At 47.0% G+C, this 21922-nt stretch overlaps 1 protein-coding gene across 13 annotated transcripts in view; it reads right to left on the bottom strand.

The window, feature by feature from the left end:
* The window catches only part of CBFB (core-binding factor subunit beta), a 650211-nt gene that overhangs the window by 183545 nt on the left and 444744 nt on the right, over positions 1-21922 (bottom strand). The window contains exons 7-8 of one of the 13 annotated variants that reach the window (XM_033940713.1): positions 1716-1744; positions 319-1079 (exon numbers count right to left, since the gene is read on the bottom strand). The exons of 11 other annotated variants lie outside the window; for them this stretch is intronic. In XM_033940713.1, coding sequence (XP_033796604.1) covers positions 763-1079; positions 1716-1744 — 346 coding nt within the window. In that variant the 3' untranslated portion in view covers positions 319-762. Of the gene's footprint in view, positions 1-318; positions 1080-1715; positions 1745-21922 lie in introns of those variants that run through there. One more of the 13 variants, XM_033940720.1, reaches the window with a different exon arrangement.

The following is a 21922-nucleotide window of genomic DNA, read 5'->3' as shown; positions in this document are numbered from 1 at the left end:
TCGGTGGCCGCGGGTAAACCGTCACCGTGTCATTCTCTAATATGGAGTTCCGTAACACTCAATAAATTAAATCAAATTGGTACCCTAGTAGCAAAAATCCTAGTCATAGACATAATAGTTCAGTGTTCTCTCCAGAAATTTTTTCCAGCCAGGTGGCATGAGAAAGTAGCTGGGTGGGGTGGGATGGAGAAATTTGGTGGCAGGGAAAATTAAATATGTACTATTTTTATTAGTTAATTATTATTAATTATTTTCCAATGCTCAATATGACTTCCTTTTTTTTTTTAAAGATCATGTTTATTGAGACAGGAGACAACTGGACAACAATAGCCAAGGACTAAGCAACAAAGCATACAGTGTATCAAACAGTGGCATGTCAATGCAAGAATTACACAAAGTAATAAAGCTCACAGGGATACAGAGACGATGCCACAAAACCACAACACGGTCAAAATGAAATAAGGGAGCAATTTGCAATCCAGTGCCCCCCACCCAATTGCAATATAGAAACACAGCCAGAATCCCCAAACGATTCAGGACAAGCAAACCACTTCCAAACACAAGTCACCCACAGCTCACCAAGCACACCCATACACACAAGACACAACCATACACTCACACACTTGGTAGCTCAAACACACAGCCACTCTCTCTCTACGGGAAAGGTTGCAGTGAGAACAAAAGAGTAATAATAATAACTAATAATAAGATGAGACCCAGGATCCACCCACCCAAGCCAGCACAGAAAACAGATCATAGTAGTTAAGCGTCCAAGTCCAAAATCTGCTGCCATAGGGAACAATAGGTCTTCCAATGATCCTGTGGATGAGACGCATAGGTATCCAACTCAAAGCGGGCATACTGTCTCATCATGACCACCCACAGAGAGTAGGATGGTACGTCCTCAGAAGTCCAATATTTCAGGATAAGCCTTTTCCCCACAAGAATCGCTTGTAAAACAAATTTCTGGGAAGGGAAATCCAAGCCATGGTGTTGTAGGTCATGGACATCCCCCAATAACAAAGCTGGTGCATTCCAGGGCATCGTGCAATGCAGAAGGGCAGCCAGACAACTCCTCACTGAGTCCCAGAAAGACAGTTTTAAACAAACAAAGAAAGAGTGAAGGAAATTATCCCTATGGATATTACATTTAATACACTTATCATCAGGCCATAACCCCATAACGTTTCCCCGGGCTCGAGTGAGGTAGGAGCGATGTAACATTTTATATTGTGTCTCCTGCAGGGACGCTGCCTGTACATGAAGGTACAGCTTCTGGAAAAGGAGCCGAATGTCATGGACAGAGACGTCCATCACAAGTTCAGCAGTCCACTCTCGTACCAAAATGTTGAGGCAACCTTCCCCAACGCTATCCCTCCCCGCTCCATACCAGGTGGATATTTTATTAGTCGCGGTGGGGGTGGAGAGGAAAATCGAGTCTAAAGTGCCATAACCCCAGCTGTCCCCATGTGCGCTCACCAGGGAATGATAGTAGTAGTGAATTTGGAGATAAGTGTAGATGTTGGCAGGTGGTAGAGACCACGACGCCTGCAATTGAGCAAAAGAAGGAAACAATCCTCCCCCCAAAGCCAGAGCGGCACCCAGGGTCGTAGCTCGGTCTGTGCGCCCCTGCAGACCCGCCAGGTCCCCCACTCCGGGAACAAAATCAGGGTTACAAATGAAAGAAAGAAAAGGGGAAACAGTGGGCAACTTACCCTGCCGCAAACGCCACCAACGCCAAGCTCTATGAAAAGGAAGGAGAAACGGGAGAGCCTTAGTACCAAGCCCCCTGCCCCCCACCCCATGAAGGAAGGAGGAGAAAGACCATGGTGAGCAGCAATCATCAAGCAAAGCCGCTGGGGAATAGCGACGCGAAGATACCAATTGTTCATGAATCCAGCGAAGCAGCGCTGCAACATTGTAGAGACGAAGAGCAGGTAAGCCCAAACCCCCTCTGTCACGACTCTGAGACTGTTTAAGCGCATTGACGAGGGCCACCTTCCCCCTCCAAATGAAAGAGCGGACAATAGATTGAAAAGAATGCTCATCCGCACGGGAGACCCAGACAGGGATTGTTTGCAATGGGTATAACAGTTTCGGAAATAACACCATTTTCATTAGTGCCACTCGACCCAGCAAGGAAAGGGGGAGCGAATGCCATTTAAGACAGAGTTTTGATCCGTCCAATAGTAGCAGTGATGTTGGCATCGTATAGCTTGCGATAGAGCATGATACCTAAATGACTTCCTTTTTTAAGGTTTGACACTTGTGCCAGAATATTTTTATTAAATTTAAGAAGTATCCAATTCTAGAAGTGAATAATTAGATATTTACCCTCTTTCAAATGGTATAGAGGTTTAAAAAAGGGAAATGTGTTAATGAAGTCATTAGGTTCAATCTATCCCCTTCCTCTTTCTTGGCTCTCGAGTACTCATTCCACCAGATCCACTCAGAAATTCAAACTATCCTTCCCTTCTCTAAATGGCATTTCCCATACAGGAAAACTTGGAACATCCCTCCTCTTCAGGATCACCGAGCTGTGGAACAGCTTTACTGTCCATCTTCGGAGTTCGACCTCCCTCCAACACTTCAGAAAACATCTGAAAACCTGGCTTTTCTCCAAAATGTAACTACCCCCTCCCTCCCCCCTCTCCTTCCTGTTTACCAAGCCCTCCTTCCTTCCATTGGAGTTCCTTTCTTTGTTTTTAATTCCTGTAAACTGTGTCGAGCTCCACTTCTGTGGAGATGACGCGGTATATAAACTTAAGGTTTAGTTTAGTTTAGTTTATTTCTGAATAAATTTAAACAACTAAAACAAAAAAAAAGATAAATAAAGCTCATCCAGTCATACAAGAAATGGCTCTATAGCACCTCTAATAAAGCACAGTTACTTACCATAACAGTTGTTATCCAGGGACAGCAGGCAGATATTCTCACACATGGGTGACGTCACCGACGGAGCCCCGCAGCGGACAGCCTCGAAAGCAAACTTGCTTGAAGATCTTTGAGCTTTCGAGTGCTGCACCGTGCATGCGTGCGTGCCTCCCCGCCTGAACTAGGGGGCTCGTCTCCTGTGAGGATCCTCAGTTCAGATACCTAGCTAAGAAGTCAACCAGGAGAGGTGGATGGGTTGGGAGAATATCTGCCTGCTGTCCCTGGATAACAACTGTTACGGTAAGTAACTGTGCTTTATCCCAGGACAAGCAGGCAGCATATTCTCACATATGGGTGACCTCCAAGCTGAGTAAAAAGGGATGGAGGGAGAGTTGGTAGATTAAGAAAAAAGATTTTGCGAAACAGATTGGCCAAAATGGCCATCCCTCCTGGATAAAGTATCCAAACAGTAATGAGATGTGAATGTATGAACCGAGGTACAAGTGGCAGCCTTACAGATTTCCTCAATAGGAGTTGATCTGAGGAAAGCTACAGACGCCACCATGGCTCGAACTTTGTGGCTTGTGACTCGACCCTGCAGAGGAAGACCAGCCTGAGTATAGCAAAAAAGAGATGCAAGCAGCCATCCAGTTGGAGATGGTACGCTTCGAGATAGGACGTCCCAACTTATTCGGATCAAAGGAGATGAAAGTTGAGGAGATGTTCTGTGAGGTTGAATGCGTTGAAGGTAGAAAGCCAAGGCACGTTTGCAGTCCAAAGTATGAAGTGCCGCTTCTCCAGGATGAGAATGAGGCTTTGGAAAAAATACTGGCAAAACAATAGATTGATTGATGTGAAATTCTGAAACAACTTTAGGTAAGAATTTAGGATGAGTATGGAGGACCACCTTGTCATGGTGAAAAACTGTGAAAGGTGGGTCCGCAACCAAAGCTTGTAACTCACTGACTCTTCGAGCAGATGTGAGGGCAATCAGGAATACAGCTGTCCAAGTGAGATACTTGAGGTGATCTTTGTCAAGTGGTTCAAAGGGAGGCTTCATCAGTTGAGCCAAAACAACATTAAGATCCCAAACCAATGGAGGCGGTTTAAGTGGTGGATGAAGATTAAAAAGTCCTTTTATAAAGCGGGAAACCACGGGATGTGCAGAGAGAGGTTTCCCTCAAGAGGCTGATGAAAAGCAGCAATAGCACTGAGATGGACTCGAATAGATGTAGATTGAAGTCCAGATTGTGACAAGTGAAGCAAATAGTCCAGAACAGATGCCAAGGAGGAAGACATTGGCTGCAGCTGACGTGTGGAACACCAAGCAGAAAATCTAGTCCATTTCTGGCCGTAACACTATCGAGTGGACGGCTTCCTGGAAGCAAGTAAAATATGTTGAACAGACTGAGAAAATTGAGAAGAGTCTGTTATGCAGAAAGGTACCAAGCTGTCAAGTGTAGAGACTGCAGATTGGGATGAAGCAAGACCCTTGACTCTGAGTGAGCAGAGAAGGAAAAACTGGCAGAAGTAGAGGCTCCCTGGTGCTGAGTTGAAGTAGAAGGGAGTACCACGGTTGTCTGGGCCACCGAGGAGCTATCAGAATCATAGCTATCAGAATCCGTCTTGAGCTTGACAAGAGTCCTGAGAATCAGTGGAAATGAAGGGAAGGCATAAAGAAACTGATTCCTCCAGTCCAGGAGAAAAAAAGCTGAGCAGGTGTCCTCCAGCTGCATTGCTACCACTAGGGGGTGGAATATTTTCAGTCGCTAAGGACAGGTATGTTCCCTGGAGTCCTGCAGAACTTGCATGTCCCTCACAATTGAAAAATGTGACAGTAAAACAGCACCCTCTATTGGTGAGACTGTGGGTGGAGGACTCCTGCTCAGCTTAGAGGGAACAGTGTTCAGACGAGACGTTGAGGAGAGTAGATGCGGGAGCAAAACTGAGGCAGTTTGAAATTGAGGGGGAACCAAAAAGGTCTATCTGAGGGGTCCCCCAACGAGCATACACCTGACGAAGGGTGGGGGAATTGAGTGTCCATTTGTGAGGTTGCAGAAGACGACTCAATTTGTCCGCCAGACAGTTGTGTTGACCCTGAATGTAGACAGCTCTGAGAAAGATGTTGCGACGAATTGCCCAATGCCACAGCCTCAGAGCCTCCTGACAAAGGGAGTGAGAACCCATCCCTCCCTGTTTGTTGACATAATACATGGCCATCTGGTTGTCCGTCCGGACAAGAACCACTGTGTCGTGAAGAAGATGTTGAAAAGCTTTGAGAGCATTGAAAATCACTCTGAGTTCCAAAAGAGGACAGCGCCGGAGAGCAGGGCAGAGCAGGAGGCTTGGAGAAGCAGGAAAGGGGAGTTAGGAGAGCCGCCGAGGAAGCAGGAGAAGGCGGGCAGGCAGGCTAACAACTGGGGTAGCGGCGAGAGGGAGCTCCGCCCACCCCCACCGCGTTAGAGGCAGCATCAGCGTCCAAACTCCCCCTTAAAGGAGACGAGCCGGAGCGCAACCGCACCTCGGACCGCGTGCAGAGGACAGCGCTGGAGAGTAGGGCAGAGCAAGAGAGGCTTGGAGAAGCAGGAGAGGGGAGTTAGGAGAGCCGCCGAGGAAGCAGAAGGCGGGCAGGCAGGCTAACAACTGGGAGAACAGCAAGAGGGAGCTCCGCCCACCCCCACCGCGTCAGAGGCAGCATCAGCACCCGGGCTCTCCCTTAAAAGGGGGCGAGCCAACGGCGCGCGGCGAAGGGCAAAGGCACTCGCCTTAGCGAGAGAGCCTTTGCAAAGGAGCCTTGAGATGGAGCCAGGAGCCCAGGCCCAGAACCTAAACTTAAATCGTCAAACCAAGGTACTTCTTTTTCTCTCATTCATTCTTTCCCTTTCTTCTCTACTTTTCAGCGCAGCAGGTGCCACTTTCGCACACCACACTCCAGGAGACTAAGAGGGAGGAAGAAAAATGGAGGCGGCAGGAACCCAGAAGAGCTTCCCAGTGTACTGCACGGAGTGGCATATGTACGACTACCTCCCCTCGGGTAGGCAGGCGTACATATGCGGTCGGTGTCAGGAACTGGAAAGCCTGAAGGAGGAGGTCGATAGACTACAGGACAGGGTCCAGGAGCTGGAGGGACTCCGTACCTCGGAAGAACCGTGCTGGGCAACTGAGGACCCCACAAGAGACAGCCACATCGAGGAGCAAGTGAGGGAGCTCGAGAGATTCATCGAGGAGGCCTACAGGAGGGTGGAGGAACGGGACCATCAGCAGCACAACAGATGAGAGCCAGGAACCAACAGATGAGAGCCAGAAACCACCAGACACCGGGGGAGGAGGACCTTATGAAGGAACCGAGCGAAGAGAGGAGGCGAAGACTCACCAGAACCCTGAGGGAGAACTATCGCACCACACTGAGGACACAGACTTGAGACCGAAGCGAAAGCTGAAGAAGGGGAAATCTGCAATTGTAGTGGGAGACTCAATCCTGAGAGAAGTGGACAGTCACGTAGCAAGAGGAAGAGAGGACCGGCTAGTGACATGTCTCCCAGGGGCAATAACGAAGGACGTCACCGACAAAATCGAGAGGATCCTGGACGGAGCTGAGACGGAAGAGACGGCAGTGATAATCCATGTTGGAACCAATGACGTCAACAGAAGAAACTACAGCAGGACTACACTAACTGACCAGTTCAGGATCATGGGAAGGAAACTGAAGCTGAGGACATGAAAGATAGTATTTTCAGAGATCCTGCCAGTACCGAGGGCAGATGCGAAGAGGCAGGCCGAACTACAAGCAATAAACGCATGGCTGAGGAGATGGTGCGAAGAGGAAGGTTTCCACTTCGTGAGGAACTGGACAACTTTTTGGGGAAAGAGCAAGCTCTACAAGAGGGACGGACTACATCTGATCACGGCAGGAACGAAACTGCTGGCAAATAACGTCGAGAGAGAAATAGAGAAGGCTTTAAACTGAGGAGAAGGGGAAAGCCGACAGCTGACCTGACGTCAACACTTCGGACAAGAGTATCAAATGCAGATACTGAGCGGGAAAACTGCAGGGAAGAGGATAAAGGCGAACCACAGGGGTCCAAGGATCAAGTGAAACTGGAGACCAAAAAGAAGAGGATGCAGCAGGAGCAGGAAAAATGCTGGGCAGAATCAAAAGGCAAAGTACAGGGATTCAAGTATTTAGTGAAACTAGAGACCAAAAAGAAGAGGAAACGGCGGGGACTAGGGACACAGGATACGAGGGTACAGGCTCAGGACAAAGAAGACACACCACAGGGAGAGGAGGAACAAAGCGGAATTCAGGGGCTGGCAGCCCGTGAAGGGGACGGCAAGAGAAACAAATCACGAGGAAAAACAGCAGGGATAGAAAAAAAATGGGACTTAAATTGCTTATACGCAAATGCAAGGAGTCTCAAGACCAAAATGGGAGAACTGGAAGTCATGGCCAAAAGAGAGGACCTAGACATAATTGGAATCACAGAAACATGGTGGACAGAGGACAACAAATGGGACGTGGTACTACCGGAGTACAAACTCTATAGGAGAGACAGGACTTACAAGAAGGGTGGAGGAATAGCGCTATATGTAAAGGACTCCATCCATTCGACCAGGATGTATACGGCAGCAAAGGCGGAAGGATTGGAATCACTATGGGTCAAATTGCCAGGGAGAAATGGAGCTGACATAAAATTGGGACTGTACTATCGCCCACCTGGAACACCAGAAGCAAGCGACCATGACCTGGAAACAGAATTGAGACGGGAATGCAAAAGCGGAAGTGTGATGGTGGTAGGAGACTTCAACTACCCCGGGATAGACTGGAGCACTGGACACTCCAACTGCACAAGGGAAGCGGAATTCCTAGAGGCTGTGAGAGACTGCTTCATGGAACAGCTGGTCAGGGAACCAACACGAGGGGATGCCACTCTCGACCTAATCCTCAACGGACTAAGAGGACCTGCAAAGGAAGTGGAAGTAGTAGGGCCACTAGGCAACAGCGATCACAACATGATCCAGTACAAATTAGAAGTAGGGACACCAAAGGTGAAGAGAAACACAACGACAGCGCTCAACTTCAGGAAAAGGAACTATGCTATGAGAAAAATGGTGAGAAGGAAACTCAAAAGCAGAAACAGCTCAAGAAAAATGGAGACCGTAGAGGAAGCCTGGTCCTTACTCAGGGACACGGAGCAAGAAGCACAAAACCTGTTCATCCCCAGGTTTAGGAAGGGGTGCAAAAAAAATCTAACAAAAGACCCAGTGTGGATAACAAGTGAAGTGAAGAAGACGATAGGTGACAAGAAAATGTAGTTCCGAAAATGGAAAAAGGATCAAACTGAGGAAAACCAGAAGGAACACAAAAAACACCAGAAGGAATGTCACAGAGTGGTTAGAAAAGCAAAAAGAGAATACGAAGAGAGGCTAGCTGGGGAAGCAAGAAACTTCAAAGCGTTCTTCAGATACGTGAAGAGGAAGCAACCAGCAAGGAAGGAGGTGGGACCGTTGGATGATGGAAACAGGAAGTGTTATACCCAGGGGGTAAATGGACTCAGTATAATACGTGACATGTCTCCTCAAGTCTGCTTATCTGACCTCTTTGTCCTGAGTGTTATCTTGACCACACCAAAAGGGATAGTAAAGACAGATGGCCTCTGTAACACCTTCTTGATAGCATCAAAGAGACAGTGCAACACCTATCCTGACTTCCTTTGTCTATGTGTTGCTCAAATGACATCAGTAAAGACAGATGGGACTCCTGGGTTACATCAAAAGGAAAGGGAAACAGAATAAGTATCTGCTATCTTGACCTCTTTTGACCTGGGTGTCGTCAAAACAGATAACAAAAGACCACCAGCTGTCTTACTAAGAGGCCAGTAACATCAAAAGGACTGAGAAACCAAACAAGTATCTGCTATCTTGACCTCTTTGACCTGAATGTTGTCCAAACAACTTCAAAGGGACCGACCAGGGTGTGCCTGAATCAAAGGACGCTGTTTACTGCAGGACCAGCTGTTTATGCTTTTGAACTCAGCAGCTTATAAGGACGGAATTCTGCTCCTGAAATCAGAAGACATGACGTTTGAAGAGAGAAGCCACGACGGTCAGTCTCCCGTATTTCTTCCCACCTATCAATTGCTGCAGGGGTTCCCAATTGTGAAGGAGGTCGATGCCTGGAATTACGGTGAAGTTATTTACTTGCCTCTAACCTGAGAATCCATGACGTTTGGAGGGAGAATCCACGTCTCAAGGGACAGTCCTTTGGTCCACCCATCTATCTATTGCAGGGATTCCCAATGGTGAAGATGGTCGTTATATGGGGTCAAGGTGATGCTATTTTATATTTAATTCTTATATTTGTATAATAAAGTGTTATTGTTTATGCTTTATATTGTCTGTGTGCTTTTCTGAGTGTCACTGATCATCCCACTTGGCAGAAATAAGTGGCAGAACAGGAAGGGAGTGGTAAAGGAGGAAAAAGAGGTAGCAGATAGGTTAAACAGGTTCTTCTTGTCGGTCTTCACAAGCGAGGACACATCCAATGTACCAAAACCCGAGATCATAAATGGGGATCAAGATGAAAAACTGGAGCAACTAGAGGTAAGCCATGAAGACGTCCTCCAACAGATAGATAGATTGAAAGCGACAAATCACCGGGCCCGGACAAAATCCACCCAAGAGTAGTAAAAGAACTGAGGAATGAAATAGCTGAAACACTCCAACAAATTTGTAATCTATCCTTGAGGACTGGGGAGATACCAGAGGACTGGAAACTAGCAAATGTCACGCCTATCTTCAAAAAGGGATCGAGGGGTGACCTGGGGAACTACAGACCGGTGAGCTTGACTTTAGTTCCGGGTAAGATGTTGGAAGCACTGATAAAGGACAGCATCTGCGAACACATAGAAAGAAATGAACAACTGAAAACGAGCCAACATGGCTTCTGTAAGAGAAGATCTTGCCAAACAAACTTACTGCACTTCTTCGAAGGGATAAACAGCCAGATGTACAAAGGGGAATCCATAGATATCATTTACCTCGACTTCCAAAAAGCCTTCGACAAGGTACACCATGAGCGGCTACATAAGAAGCTGTGGAACCACTGGATGGGAGGGGATGTACACAGATGGATCAGACACTGGTTGGCAGGCAGAAAACAAAGGGTTGGAGTGAAGGGCCAATACTCGGACAGGGTCACGAGCGGTGTCCCACAGGGGTCGGTGCTGGGACCGCTGCTGTTCAATATATTTATAAACGACCTGGAAACGGGAACGAAGTGCGAAGTTATAAAATTTGCGGATACACCAAACTCTGCAGCAGGGTTAGAACTGCAGAGGAGTGCGAAGACCTGCAAAGGGATCTAAGCAAACTGGAAGAGTGGGCATATAAATGGCAAATGCGCTTTAACATAGAGAAATGCAAGGTCATGCATATAGGGAAAAGGAACCTGATGTTCAGCTACAAAATGGGGGGAGCATTACTGGGAAAGAGTAAGCTTGAAAGAGACTTGGGTGTCCTGGTAGATACAACAATGAAATCATCGGCACAATGTGCGGCGGCCTCAAAGAAAGCAAACAGAATGCTGGGCATCATTAAGAAGGGTATCACAACCAGGACGAAGGAAGTCATCATGCCGCTGTATCTAGCGATGGTGCGCCCGCATCTGGAATACTGTGTCCAGTATTGGTTGCCGTACCTCAAGAAGGATATGGCGATACTTGAACGGGTCCAGAGAAGAGCGACGAAAATGATAAAAGGTATGGAAGGCTGTTCATACGTTGACAGGCTGGACAAGCTGGAGCTCTTCTCCCTGGAGAAGCGGAGACTTTAGAGGAGACATGATAGAAACTTTTAAGATCATGAAAGGCATAGAGAAGGTAGACAAGGAAAGATTCTTCAGACTATGGGGAACCATAAGTACAAGGGAGCAATCGGAGAAACTGAAAGGGGACAGGTTTAGAACTAACGCCAGGAGGTTCTTCTTCACTCAGCGGGTTGTGGACACATGGAACACGCTCCCAGAGGATGTGATCGGGGAGAGTACACTACGGGGATTCAAAGAGGGATTGGATAGATTCCTGAAGGATAGGGGGATTGAGGGGTACAGATAGGGGTAGATAGAGTATAGAAAGAATATAGATAGAAAAATAAGGGGATATAGTGCTAAATCAAGAAAACCTGACAGGTCGTGGACCTGATGGGCCGCGGCGGGTGCAGACTGCTGGGCGCGATGGACTTCTGGTCTGACCCAGTGGAGGCAACTTCTTATTTTCTTATGTGACACCGACGGTCTGTTGAAGTCCACAGCCCCTGAGTATGGAGACCATCTACGTGGGCTCCCCATGCGTAAGTGGACAAATCAGTTGTGAGAACTTTCTGATGAGGAAGATTGTGGAACAGCAAACCTCTGGAAAGATTGGAAGAGAGCATCCACCAGCGGAGAGATTTCTTCAACAAAGGAGTTACTATAATTTGTTGAGAAGGCGGGTCCGTGGCTTGTTGCCATTGAGATGCCAGGGTCCACTGAGGAATGCGAAGGTGAAGTCTGGCAAAAGGAGTCACATGAACTGTAGAAGCCATGTGACTGAGCAGAATCATCATTTGCCTTGCAGAAATGGATGGAAGACGAGACACCTGCTGATAAAGCCGAATGAGGGTATCTTGACGTGGTAGTGGAAGATATGCTCACAGGCTGACAGTATCCAGAGTTGTGCCAATGAATTGGAGAGACTGTGATGGGGTCAACTGAGACTTGGGAAAGTTGACTTGGAACCCCAGACTTTGAAGAAATATAATAGTCTGTTGGGTCGCTGCAATAACCCCTGGAAGAGAGGGGGCCTTTGATGAGCCAGTCGTCCAGGTATGGAAATACTTGAAGACCTTGGGTACCAAGAGCTGCAGCTACCACCACCAGACATTTTGTGAACACTCTGGGGAAGGAGGCTAAGCCGAAAAGAAGGACTCTGTATTGGAGATGAAGATTCCCTATCTTGAATCTGAGGTACTTGCAAAAGGCTGGATGAATAGGGATACGAGTATAAGCTTCCTTGAGGTCCAGTGAGCACATCCAATCTCCCTGAGCCATCAGGGAGTACAAGGTCGGCAAAGAGAGCATGCAAAACTTCTCCTTGACCAAGAATTTGTTGAGAGCTCTGAGGTCTAGAATGGGTCGCAAATCCCCCGTCTTCTTGGGAACTAGAAAGTAACGGGAATAGAACCCCAAGTTCTGCTGAGACAGAGGAATCTCCTCGACAGCTCGAAGGCGAAGGAGAGCCCGAGCTTCATGAAGAAGAAGGGGAAGTTGTGACTGATTGGAAGGACTCTCTTGGAAGGTGATCTGGAGGTACCTGAAGCAAGTGAAGAGAGTATCTCTCTCGCAGGATGTAAGAATCCAGAGATCTGAGGTGATGAGCTCCCACTGGTGATAAAAAGTGGACAGGCAACCCCCTATGGGAAGAGGAGAATTCTGAAATAGGGAGATTGGAATGCTCAAGCTGAGAACATCAAAAAGACTGAGCTGGCTTGGTAGCAGCAGGAGTTTGTGACTTCTGTTGACGCTGCTGCTGCTGAGGACGGCGAGGTGGAGGCCTGGAAAAAGCAGGAGTCGTTTTCTGAAGGTAACGACGTGGAGTCTGTTTATACGCCCTAGCTGGTGTAGTCTTAGGTTTAGGGCGAATGAGAGAAGCAAAAGAGCATTCATGCTCTGAGAGACGCTTAGTTGCTGCTTCAATAGAGTCATCAAATAACTCATTCCCTTGACAAGGTAGGTTTGCCAAACGATCCTGGAGATTGGGATCCATGTCAACAATACGGAGCCATGCTAGCCTACGCATGGCTATAGCAAAAGCAGAGACTCGGGAAGACAATTCGAAAGCATCATATGAGGCTTGCAGCATGCAAAGTCTCAACTGAGAAAGAGTCTTGAGGATAAAAAGAAGGCAACAATTTGAGGAAATGGTTGAAATAGTTGGTGTAAACATAATTATAGTTAAGAATTCAATTTGCCATCATAGAGTTTTGGTATAAACGGTGACCAAACTTGTCCATAGTATGACCCTCCCTACCTGGAGGGACTGCAGCATAGATTTTGGAAGGATGGGCTTTCTTCAAAGATGATTCCACCACCAAGGATTGATGAGAGAGTTGGGATTTCTCATACCCCTTACAGGGAACAGTATGATAATGGGATTCTAGCTTAGATGGAATAGCAGTGATGGAATAAGGAGTTTCCATATTACGAATAAAAGTCTGTTTAAGAACTGGAGTTATAGGCAATCTCAAAGACTCTTTAGGTGGATGAGAAAGTTCCATATCTGCCAAATATTCAGGAGTATATTTGGAGTCTGAATGGAGGTCCAGTTTAAGAGCTTGTCCCACAAACACAAACTTGGCAAAGGAAGTTGTCTTGGAATCAGAGGCTTCATCTGGGAAAGGACTACGAGACTTTGGAGCCACCGAGTAGGAAGGGGAAGCCTCCCTAGAGAATTGAGAGACTGGTTCAGACTCAAGATGCATGGTAACAGAAGTCATAGAATGTCTACGCTTCAGACTCCGCAATGGAGTTGCACCCGGAGTGCGAGGCACAGAATGAGTCGAAGCAGGAGAAGAGTCCCGACAAGCTGGCTTCGAAGGAGGAGTCCTCGACCTGGATGGACTTTGGGTCAAGGCAGAGTGCAGTCGAAACCTGTGCTTCGAGGTGGAAGAACGAGGCAGAGAGGTCTCGGTATCCAGAGAAGAGTGCACTGCAGAGGACTCACGACGAAACTTGGAAGCAAGGTGCCTCGAATGCTTCGAGCGATACTTCGAACGAGGCAATTCAGGTGAAGAATCATTGGAGAACAACCGCTTCGATGCACGAGACCTGCATCGAGACACGAGGACTGGAGGATCCGGTTGGGTCTCAGACTGGTCTAGCCGAGGCAGAGTCGAGGACGGAACCAGTTGAGCCACAATGGAGGATATCTGAGTGGTCAAGATGGACTTGAGCATGTCCTCGAGCATTGGCACCGAGACAGAAGGATCTGATCTCGTAGGTGCAGCAGTGCGCTCCAAAGAGGGCAACCTCGAAGGTGAGTATTCCCTTATCTTGGAGGCACGCTTAGGAGGGCGCAAGGAGGACTCTGGTGGCTTCTTAGGTAAGGCACCTGAAAGAGACACAGGAGACTTACCCATCGAGGACGTCTTCACAGGGGGCACTGTCGAGAACTTCAAGGGCGTCGAAGCCGGTGCAGAAGTGGAAGTTGAGGTCGAGGCCTTCGAAATCGAAGCTCCAGCCGAAGCCAAGGTCGAGGCCTTCGAGACCGGACCTCCCATCAATGTCGGAGTCGAGGCCTTCGAAACCGGGGCCGCCGGCGGGGCTGAGGTCAAGGCCTCGTCCAAATGTTGCTCCATATCACCCAAAAGTTGTTGAAAATGGGCACACCTATGATGAAAAGCTCTAGGTGTAAGGGTGAAACAACGGTGACAATTTTCCGGTGAATGAACCGAACCCAAACACTTCAAACAACGATAGTGAGGATCGGTGGCAGAAATCACCCGATTACACTGACGACAGCGTTTGATCCCGGTAAGGCTCACCGACTGGACGAAAGGAGACGGTAATAAAAAGGTAAAGTTTTTTTTTATGGCTTTGGTTTTTTTTTTTTTACCAATTAAAGAAAAGAAAACACACACAGCGACCAAACTTTAAAAAGAAAACAAACAACCGCGGTGACTAGAAGGCAAGTTTTGCTGCAGAGCTGAAGAAAAAACGACTTCTTGGCTCCGCGGAAAATAACGAACTGAGGATCCTCACAGGAGACATAGTATGGTTCAACCTTAGGAAAGACTTCCCTAGATCAAACACGAAAACAAAGGTACTCAATTTCCGGGGCACAGACTTCGCACGCATGGTAGATTTCATCCATCGGACGCTGCAGGACCAAGCGGAGACCGATGATGTAGAAGCTAAGTGGTTAACACTGAAATCAACCATACAACAAGAGGAGAAGCCACTCTTGACCTAATCCTTAACGGGCTAGGGGGACCCGTAAAGGAGGTGGTAGTACTAGAGCCACTAGGAAACAGCGATCACAACATGATCCATTGCAAGCTAGAAATAGGAACACCAAAAGTAAAGAAAACCACATCGACAGCACTCAATTACAGAAAAGGGAACTACGAGGCCATGAGGAAAATGGTAGGAAAGAAACTCAGCAAGAGCTCAGGGAAGATGGAGACCGTAGAAAAAGCCTGGTCCCTGCTCAAGGGCACGGTACACGAAGCACAGAACCTGTACGTCCCCAGGTTTAGGAAAGGGTGCAAGAAGAATCGAACAAAAAACCCGGTGTGGATAACAAATGCAGTAAGAAAGGCGATAAGTGACAAGAAAGCATCGTTCAGAAAATGGAAAAAGGACCAAACCAAGGACAAACAAGATGAACACAAAAGGCACCAAAAGGTATGTCACCGAGTGGTAAGGAAAGCAAAAAGAGAATATGAGGAGAGACTAGCAGAGAAAGCAGGAAATTTCAAACCATTCTTCAGTATGTGAAAGGGAGACAACCGGCCAGGGAGGAAGTGGGACCATTGGATGATGGAGACAGGAAGGGAGTGGTAAAGGAAGAAACAGAGATAGCTGAAAGGTTAAACAAGTTCTTCTCGTCAGTCTTCACGAGAGAGGACACATCCAATATTCCAGAACCCGAAGAGATCTTACATGGAGACCAGGATGGGAACTGGTCAAACTAGAAGTAAGCCGGGAGGAAGTCCTCCGTCAGATAGACAGACTAAAAAGCGACAAATCACCAGGTCCGGACGGCATCCACCCAAGGGTACTAAAAGAGCTGAGAAACGAAATAGCAGAAACTTTTCGCAAAATATGTAACCTTTCCTTAGAAACAGGGGAGATCCCAGAGGACTGGAAAATAGCAAATGTCACGCCCATCTTCAAGAAAGGATCAAGGGGTGACCCGGGAAACTACAGGCCGGTGAGTTTGACCTCGGTTCCGGGAAATATGATGGAAGCACTGATTAAGGACACCATCTGCGGCCACATAGAAAACAATGGGCAGCTGAAGGCAAGCCAGCACGGCTTCTGCAAGGGAAGGTCATGTCTCACGAACTTGCTGTACTTCTTTGAGGGAATAAACAGCCAGATTGATAAAGGGGAATCCATTGACATCATTTACCTTGACTTCCAAAAAGCCTTCTACAAGGTACCCCACGAACGGCTGCTTAAGAAGCTGTGGAACCATGGGGTGCAAGGGGATATTCACCGATGGATCAAACACTGGTTGGCAGGCAGGAAACAAAGGGTTGGAGTAAAGGGCCATTACTCAGAATGGCAATGGGTCACCAGTGGAGTCCCACAGGGGTCGGTGCTGGGACCGCTCCTGTTCAATATATTTATTAATGACTTGGAAACAGGGACGAACTGTGAGGTCATTAAATTTGCGGACGACACCAAACTCTACAGCAGGGTTAGAACCAAGGAAGACTGTGAAAACCTGCAAAGGGACTTAACGAGATTGGAAGACTGGGCAAGAAAATGGCAAATGAGTTTTAACACTGAGAAATGCAAAGTCATGCATGTAGGGAAAAAGAACCCGATGTTCAACTATAAAATGGGGGGATCGTTGCTGGGGGTGAGCAAACTTGAAAGAGACCTGGGGGTGATGGTGGACACAACATTGAAAGCATCAGCACAGTGTGCGACAGCCTCAAAGAAAGCGAACAGAATGTTGGGTATCATCAAAAAGGGTATCACGACCAAGACGAAGGAAGTCATTTTGCCGCTATATCGGGCGATGGTGCGCCCACATCTGGAGTCTGTGTCCAGTACTGGTCGCCGTACCTCAAAAAAGGACATGGCGTAACTTGAGGGAGTCCAGAGAAGAGCGACAAAGTTAGATAAAGGGTAATGGAAAACTTTCATATGCTTGACAGATTGGAAATGCTGGGCTATTCTCCCTGGAAAAGCGGAGACTTATGGAGACATGATAGAAACCTTCAAATCATGAAGGGGTATAGAGAAGGTAGACAGGGACAGGAGCCACAAGCACAAGGGGGCACTCGGAGAAATTGAAAAAGGACAGGTTTAGAAACAAATGCTAGGAGTTCTGTTTCACTCAGAGGTGTGGTGGACACATGGAACGCGCCCCCGAGGCTGTATAGGCCAGAGCACCGCTAACAGGGGCTCAAGGAAGGTCTAGATAGGTTCCTAAAAGATAAGGGGATTGAGGGTACAGAAAGAAGTAGAGGTAGGTTATAGGATTAGACAGAAACCACTTCACAGGTAACGGACCTGATGGGCCGCCACGGGAGGCGGGCCACTGGCGCGATGGACTCCTCTGGTCTGACCCAGTGGAGGCAACTTCTTATGTTCTTACATGAAGCAACTAGCCGCTTCATAAAATCAGTAAATAAACGACAAAGAAATAATAAACCCCAATGGTTCACCGTAGAGATCTCGCACCTCATTAAGGAGAAGAAAAAAGCTTTTCTCTCCTACATGAGCACGGAGAAAAGAGAGGCAAAGGTAGAATATAGGACCAGGTCTATAGCGGTCAAAATGGCAGTTAGGGAGGCAAAACTTCGAGTGGAAGAAATTCTGGCAAAAAACATTAAAAAAGGGGGACAAATCCATTCTTCAGGTATATTAGTGACAGAAAAAGGAACACAGGCGGGACAGTACGCCTTAGAAGACCGGACGGAAGTTACGTGGAAGCAGATTCCGATAAAGCCGAACTACTGAATGAATACTTCTGCTCATTCTTCACCTGTGAGGCACCAGGACACGGTCCTCAGTTGAAGGCAACACAAAGCACAGAAGACCCGTTTCAGAATTTTGAGTTCACACCAGGTGAAGTTTACAGTGAACTGGCAAGACTCAAGGTGAACAAAGCCATGGGACCAGACAATTTGCACCTAAGAGTGCTCAGAGAATTGAGCGATGTCCTGGCAAAACTGTTGGCTGAGCTATTCAATCTCTCCCTAAGTAAGGGGAAAGTTTCCCTGGACTGGAAATTAGCTAATGTCGTTCCTCAGCATAAAAAGGGTTGCAGGGCAGAGGCTGCGAATTATAGACCGGTGAGTCTCACATCAATAGTGTGCAAAATCATGGAAACACTAATTAAAAGCAAATTGGACACGATCTTGAATGAAGGGAATATTCAGGATCCCAGTCAGCATGGATTCACCAAGGGTAGGTCCGGCCAATCCAATCTCATCAGCTTCTTTGACTGGGTAACAAGAAAGTTGGACTTGGGAGAGTCTTTGGACGTCGTGTACCTGAACTTCAGTAAAGCTTTTGACAGTGTCCCACACCATAGGCTGCTAAGCAAGATGGAATCGATGGGGTTAGGAGAGAGCACATAACTGCATGGGTCAATGATTGGCTGAGTGGCAGACTTCAGAGGGTGGTGGTTAATGGTACCCTCTCTAAAACATCGGAGGTGACCAGTGGAGTGCCGCAGGGCTCAGTCCTGGGTCCACTCCTTTTCAAAATATTCATAGGGAATCTGACAAGGGGGCTTCATGGTAAAATTAACACTATTCGCCGATGGACCCAAACTATGTAATGTAGTAAGTGAATGCAGTTAACAGAATTATATGGCGCAGGACCTGCTTACATTGGAAAGTTGGTCCTCAACCTGGCAACTAAGGCTTCAATGCTAAGAAATGTAAAGTCATGCACCTCGGAAGCAGAAATCCATGCAGGACGTACTTCTTGAACGGAGAAACTTTAACTAGGACTTCAGCAGAACGAGATTTAGGAGTAGATCATTAGTGCAGACATGAAAACTGCCAATCAAGTGGAGAAGGCTTCATCTAAGGCAAGGCAGATATTGGGGTTGTATCAATAGAAAGTTTCGTCAGCCGAAAGCCTGAAGTCATAATGCCGCTGTACAGGGCCATGGTGAGACCTCATCTGGAGTACTGTGTGCAATTCTGGAGGCCACATTACAGTAAAGAGTGCACAGAATTGAATCGGTTCAGCGGACGGCCACCAGGGATGATCTCGGGGCTCAAGGGTCTCTCGTATGAAGAGAGACTGAACAAATTGCAGCTCTACACTCTCAAGGAACGTAGGGAGAGGGAAGACATGATCGAAACATTTAAGTACCTCACGGGACGTGTCGAAGTGGAAGATGATATTTTCTTTCTCAAGGGACCCTCAGCCACAAGAGGGCACCCGCTCAAACTCAGGGGCAGAAAATTTCATGGCGACACCAGAAAGTATTTCTTCATAGAGAGAGTGGTTGATCATTGGAACAAGCTTCCAGTGCAGGTGATTGAAGCGGACAGCGTGCCAGACTTTAAGAATAAATGGGATACCCATGTGGGATCCCTACGAGGGTCAAGATAAGGAAATTGGGTCATTAGGGCATAGACAGGGGGTGGCTAAGCAGAGTGGGCAGACTTGATGGGCTGTAGCCCTTTTCTGCCGTCATCTTCTATGTTTCTATGAGATGCGCCCCCTAGTTCGGGCTGGAAGACACGCGCGCATGCGCGGTGCAGCACTCGAAAGCTCAAAGATCTTCAAGCAAGTTTGCTTTCGAGGCTCTCCGCTGCGGGACTCCGTCGGTGACGTCAACCACGTGTGAGAATATGCTGCCTGCTTGTCCTGGGATAATGTTTTGATCACTAGGTTCCTTCCTGAGGTCTCACTGAGGATATGAAATAGATGCAATCCCCATTTCCAGACCTCTTCCACTTAATTTATGGAGAGGTGTTACTGAGCCTTGAAGAAAACCTGTGTGATTGCACTACAGCAAAATAAAAAAGTAGTAGATAAAGATCAAAGTGAGAGCTAGGGCAAAACAGTTTAGATAAAGATGCAGGTAATTAGCAATGTATTAAAAATATTTTATTGCTTTGAAAGCTGCTTCATGTTAATACAACTTTAATTTAATTCTCTATACTGCGGGGGGGTAGGGGGGGAAGGGGAACAACACCACTTAGGTTAACAGTAAAGTTAGAATAGGGTCATTAAATCCAGAGGCGTACCTAGTATATACGACAGCCAGTGCTGATCATTTTTTAACAACCCCTTCCTCTATATAAAAAAGTTATTTTAGTAAATAATCCATGAGTCACACAAGAAGGGCGCGCCTAAGAAAAAGGCAGCATCTGAAACACTGCAATGAGCACTAGAACACCAAAACACACAATGTAAAACTATAACAAGTCAGATCCTACACATTCAATTGATCCTGTACAGTCAATACTAATAGAAAACCATGTCCTTTTCATATACACAGATATACTCTCGCCTAATATGGAATAATCACAAACTAAAAATAGAAATATGTAGACAAAAGTTAAACTGAACTGCTAAGAAACCAGACTCTGCATACAATGCAACACCACAGAAACAATGACACGTTTCCTAATACTGCGCAAAATATAAAGATAGTAGATGTAAATTTGAAAAAATTGCTACATAACAATCACCACTTTACAAATTAACAAATAGAAATAAAACAAATAATGAGAAATAAGAAAATACCATTTTATTGGACTAGTCCATTATCAATTAACACTAATTAGCTTTCAGAGACCAAATCTTTCTTCAAGACAGTACAGAATACTGCTGTTATGGAATCTTGTCCTGACCTGAGGAAAGGAGTTTAGTCCCAAAAAATTTCCTTATTTCCATTTCCTATTGATAAACTTTAATCAATAAATTTACAATACTACTTGATTCTACGTAAAGCAAGAACAAAAAAATTTTTCTACCTTTTGTCGTTTCTGCTTTAATCATCTTCTCTTCACTTTCTTCTTTCTATTCAGCGTTTGTCCTTTCTCCCTTCCATGCAACATGTCTTCTCTCTTTGAACCTTCCACCCCAGCCTCTGCCTTCTATCTACTGTCCAACCTTTCTCTGCCCCTGCATCCACTATCCACCCCTCTCTGCCCTTTCCATCCAGTGTCCGCCCTCTCTCTTCCATATGGCATCTTCCCTCTTTCTTTGTCCCTTCAATAAACTGTATATAACTGTGCCCTTTCTTTCTTTTGTACATGATTCATTTCAGCTTCACCCCCTCTCCATTATATTGACTCCAACCCCTCCCCTTTGCTCTGGCATCTCTCTCTTCTCCTTTCCTTCCCTCCCCCCCATGTCCTGCATCTCTCTCCTATCTCTCCCTCCTTCTCTGGCACTTCCTCTCCTTCCTTTCCCTCTGGTCTGGCATTTTATGTCTCTTTAGTTTCCCTTCCTTCCCCCATGCCATTGGCATCTCTCTCTTCTCCTATCCATCTCCCCCTCACTCCATTATCTGGCATTCTCTTCTCCTTGCTTTCTCCTCCCTCCTTCCTTCCTTTCAACTGGTCTGCATCTGAAATCCTCTCCCCCCATATGCCCTGACATCTCTCTCTCCCCCACCATGGTCTGGTATCTCCTTTCCTTTCCCTCCTTCCCTCCCAATGGTCTTGGCATCTCTTTCCTCTCCTCTCCCTAGTCTTCCTTCTCCCTTCTTCCCTATCCCCCTCCCCCCCTCACCAAACTGGGTTGCAGCAGCAGCATTTCTTTCTCTCCCCTCATTGGGTACAGCAGCAGCAGTTCTCATCCCCGCCACACCCCAATTGGGTGCAGTATTGCCTCTTCTCCTCCCCAATATGTGTGCACAAGCAATTTCTCATTCCGCCCTCCCTCCCCCCTAATTAGAGGTGCAGCAGAATTTTCTCAGTTCCCCCTCCTCCCAAATTAGGGTGCAGCATCAGTAATTTCTCTTCCCATCCCCCAATCTCACATACGCGTCAGCAGAATTCGCTATAAGACAGACTAATGGCAAGTTATAAGTTACCCTCCGTACGCTGTCCTATCATCCCATAGGTCAGGCGACGGAGAGAAGCTTACAACTTGCTGCACCTTGCATTGCTTTGTGGCCTTCTTCCACATTAGCTGGGGTCCTACCTTTGGCGGACACAGAAAGTTAGGGCAGTACCCAGCAGCTGAGAAAGGGCCCGAAGCAAGTACAAGTTGTAAACTGCCCTCCATCACTGACCTGTCACCCGCATGCTCTGGGGCTCTAATGGTAACCGACATGTCTGTGCAGGGCTTCCC

The sequence above is a fragment of the Geotrypetes seraphini genome, chromosome 4 (assembly GCF_902459505.1).
Source record: "Geotrypetes seraphini chromosome 4, aGeoSer1.1, whole genome shotgun sequence".
Lineage (NCBI taxonomy): Eukaryota > Metazoa > Chordata > Amphibia > Gymnophiona > Dermophiidae > Geotrypetes > Geotrypetes seraphini.
Note: the sequence above shows the minus strand (reverse complement) of the source record. Positions and strands in the feature narration are given on the sequence as shown.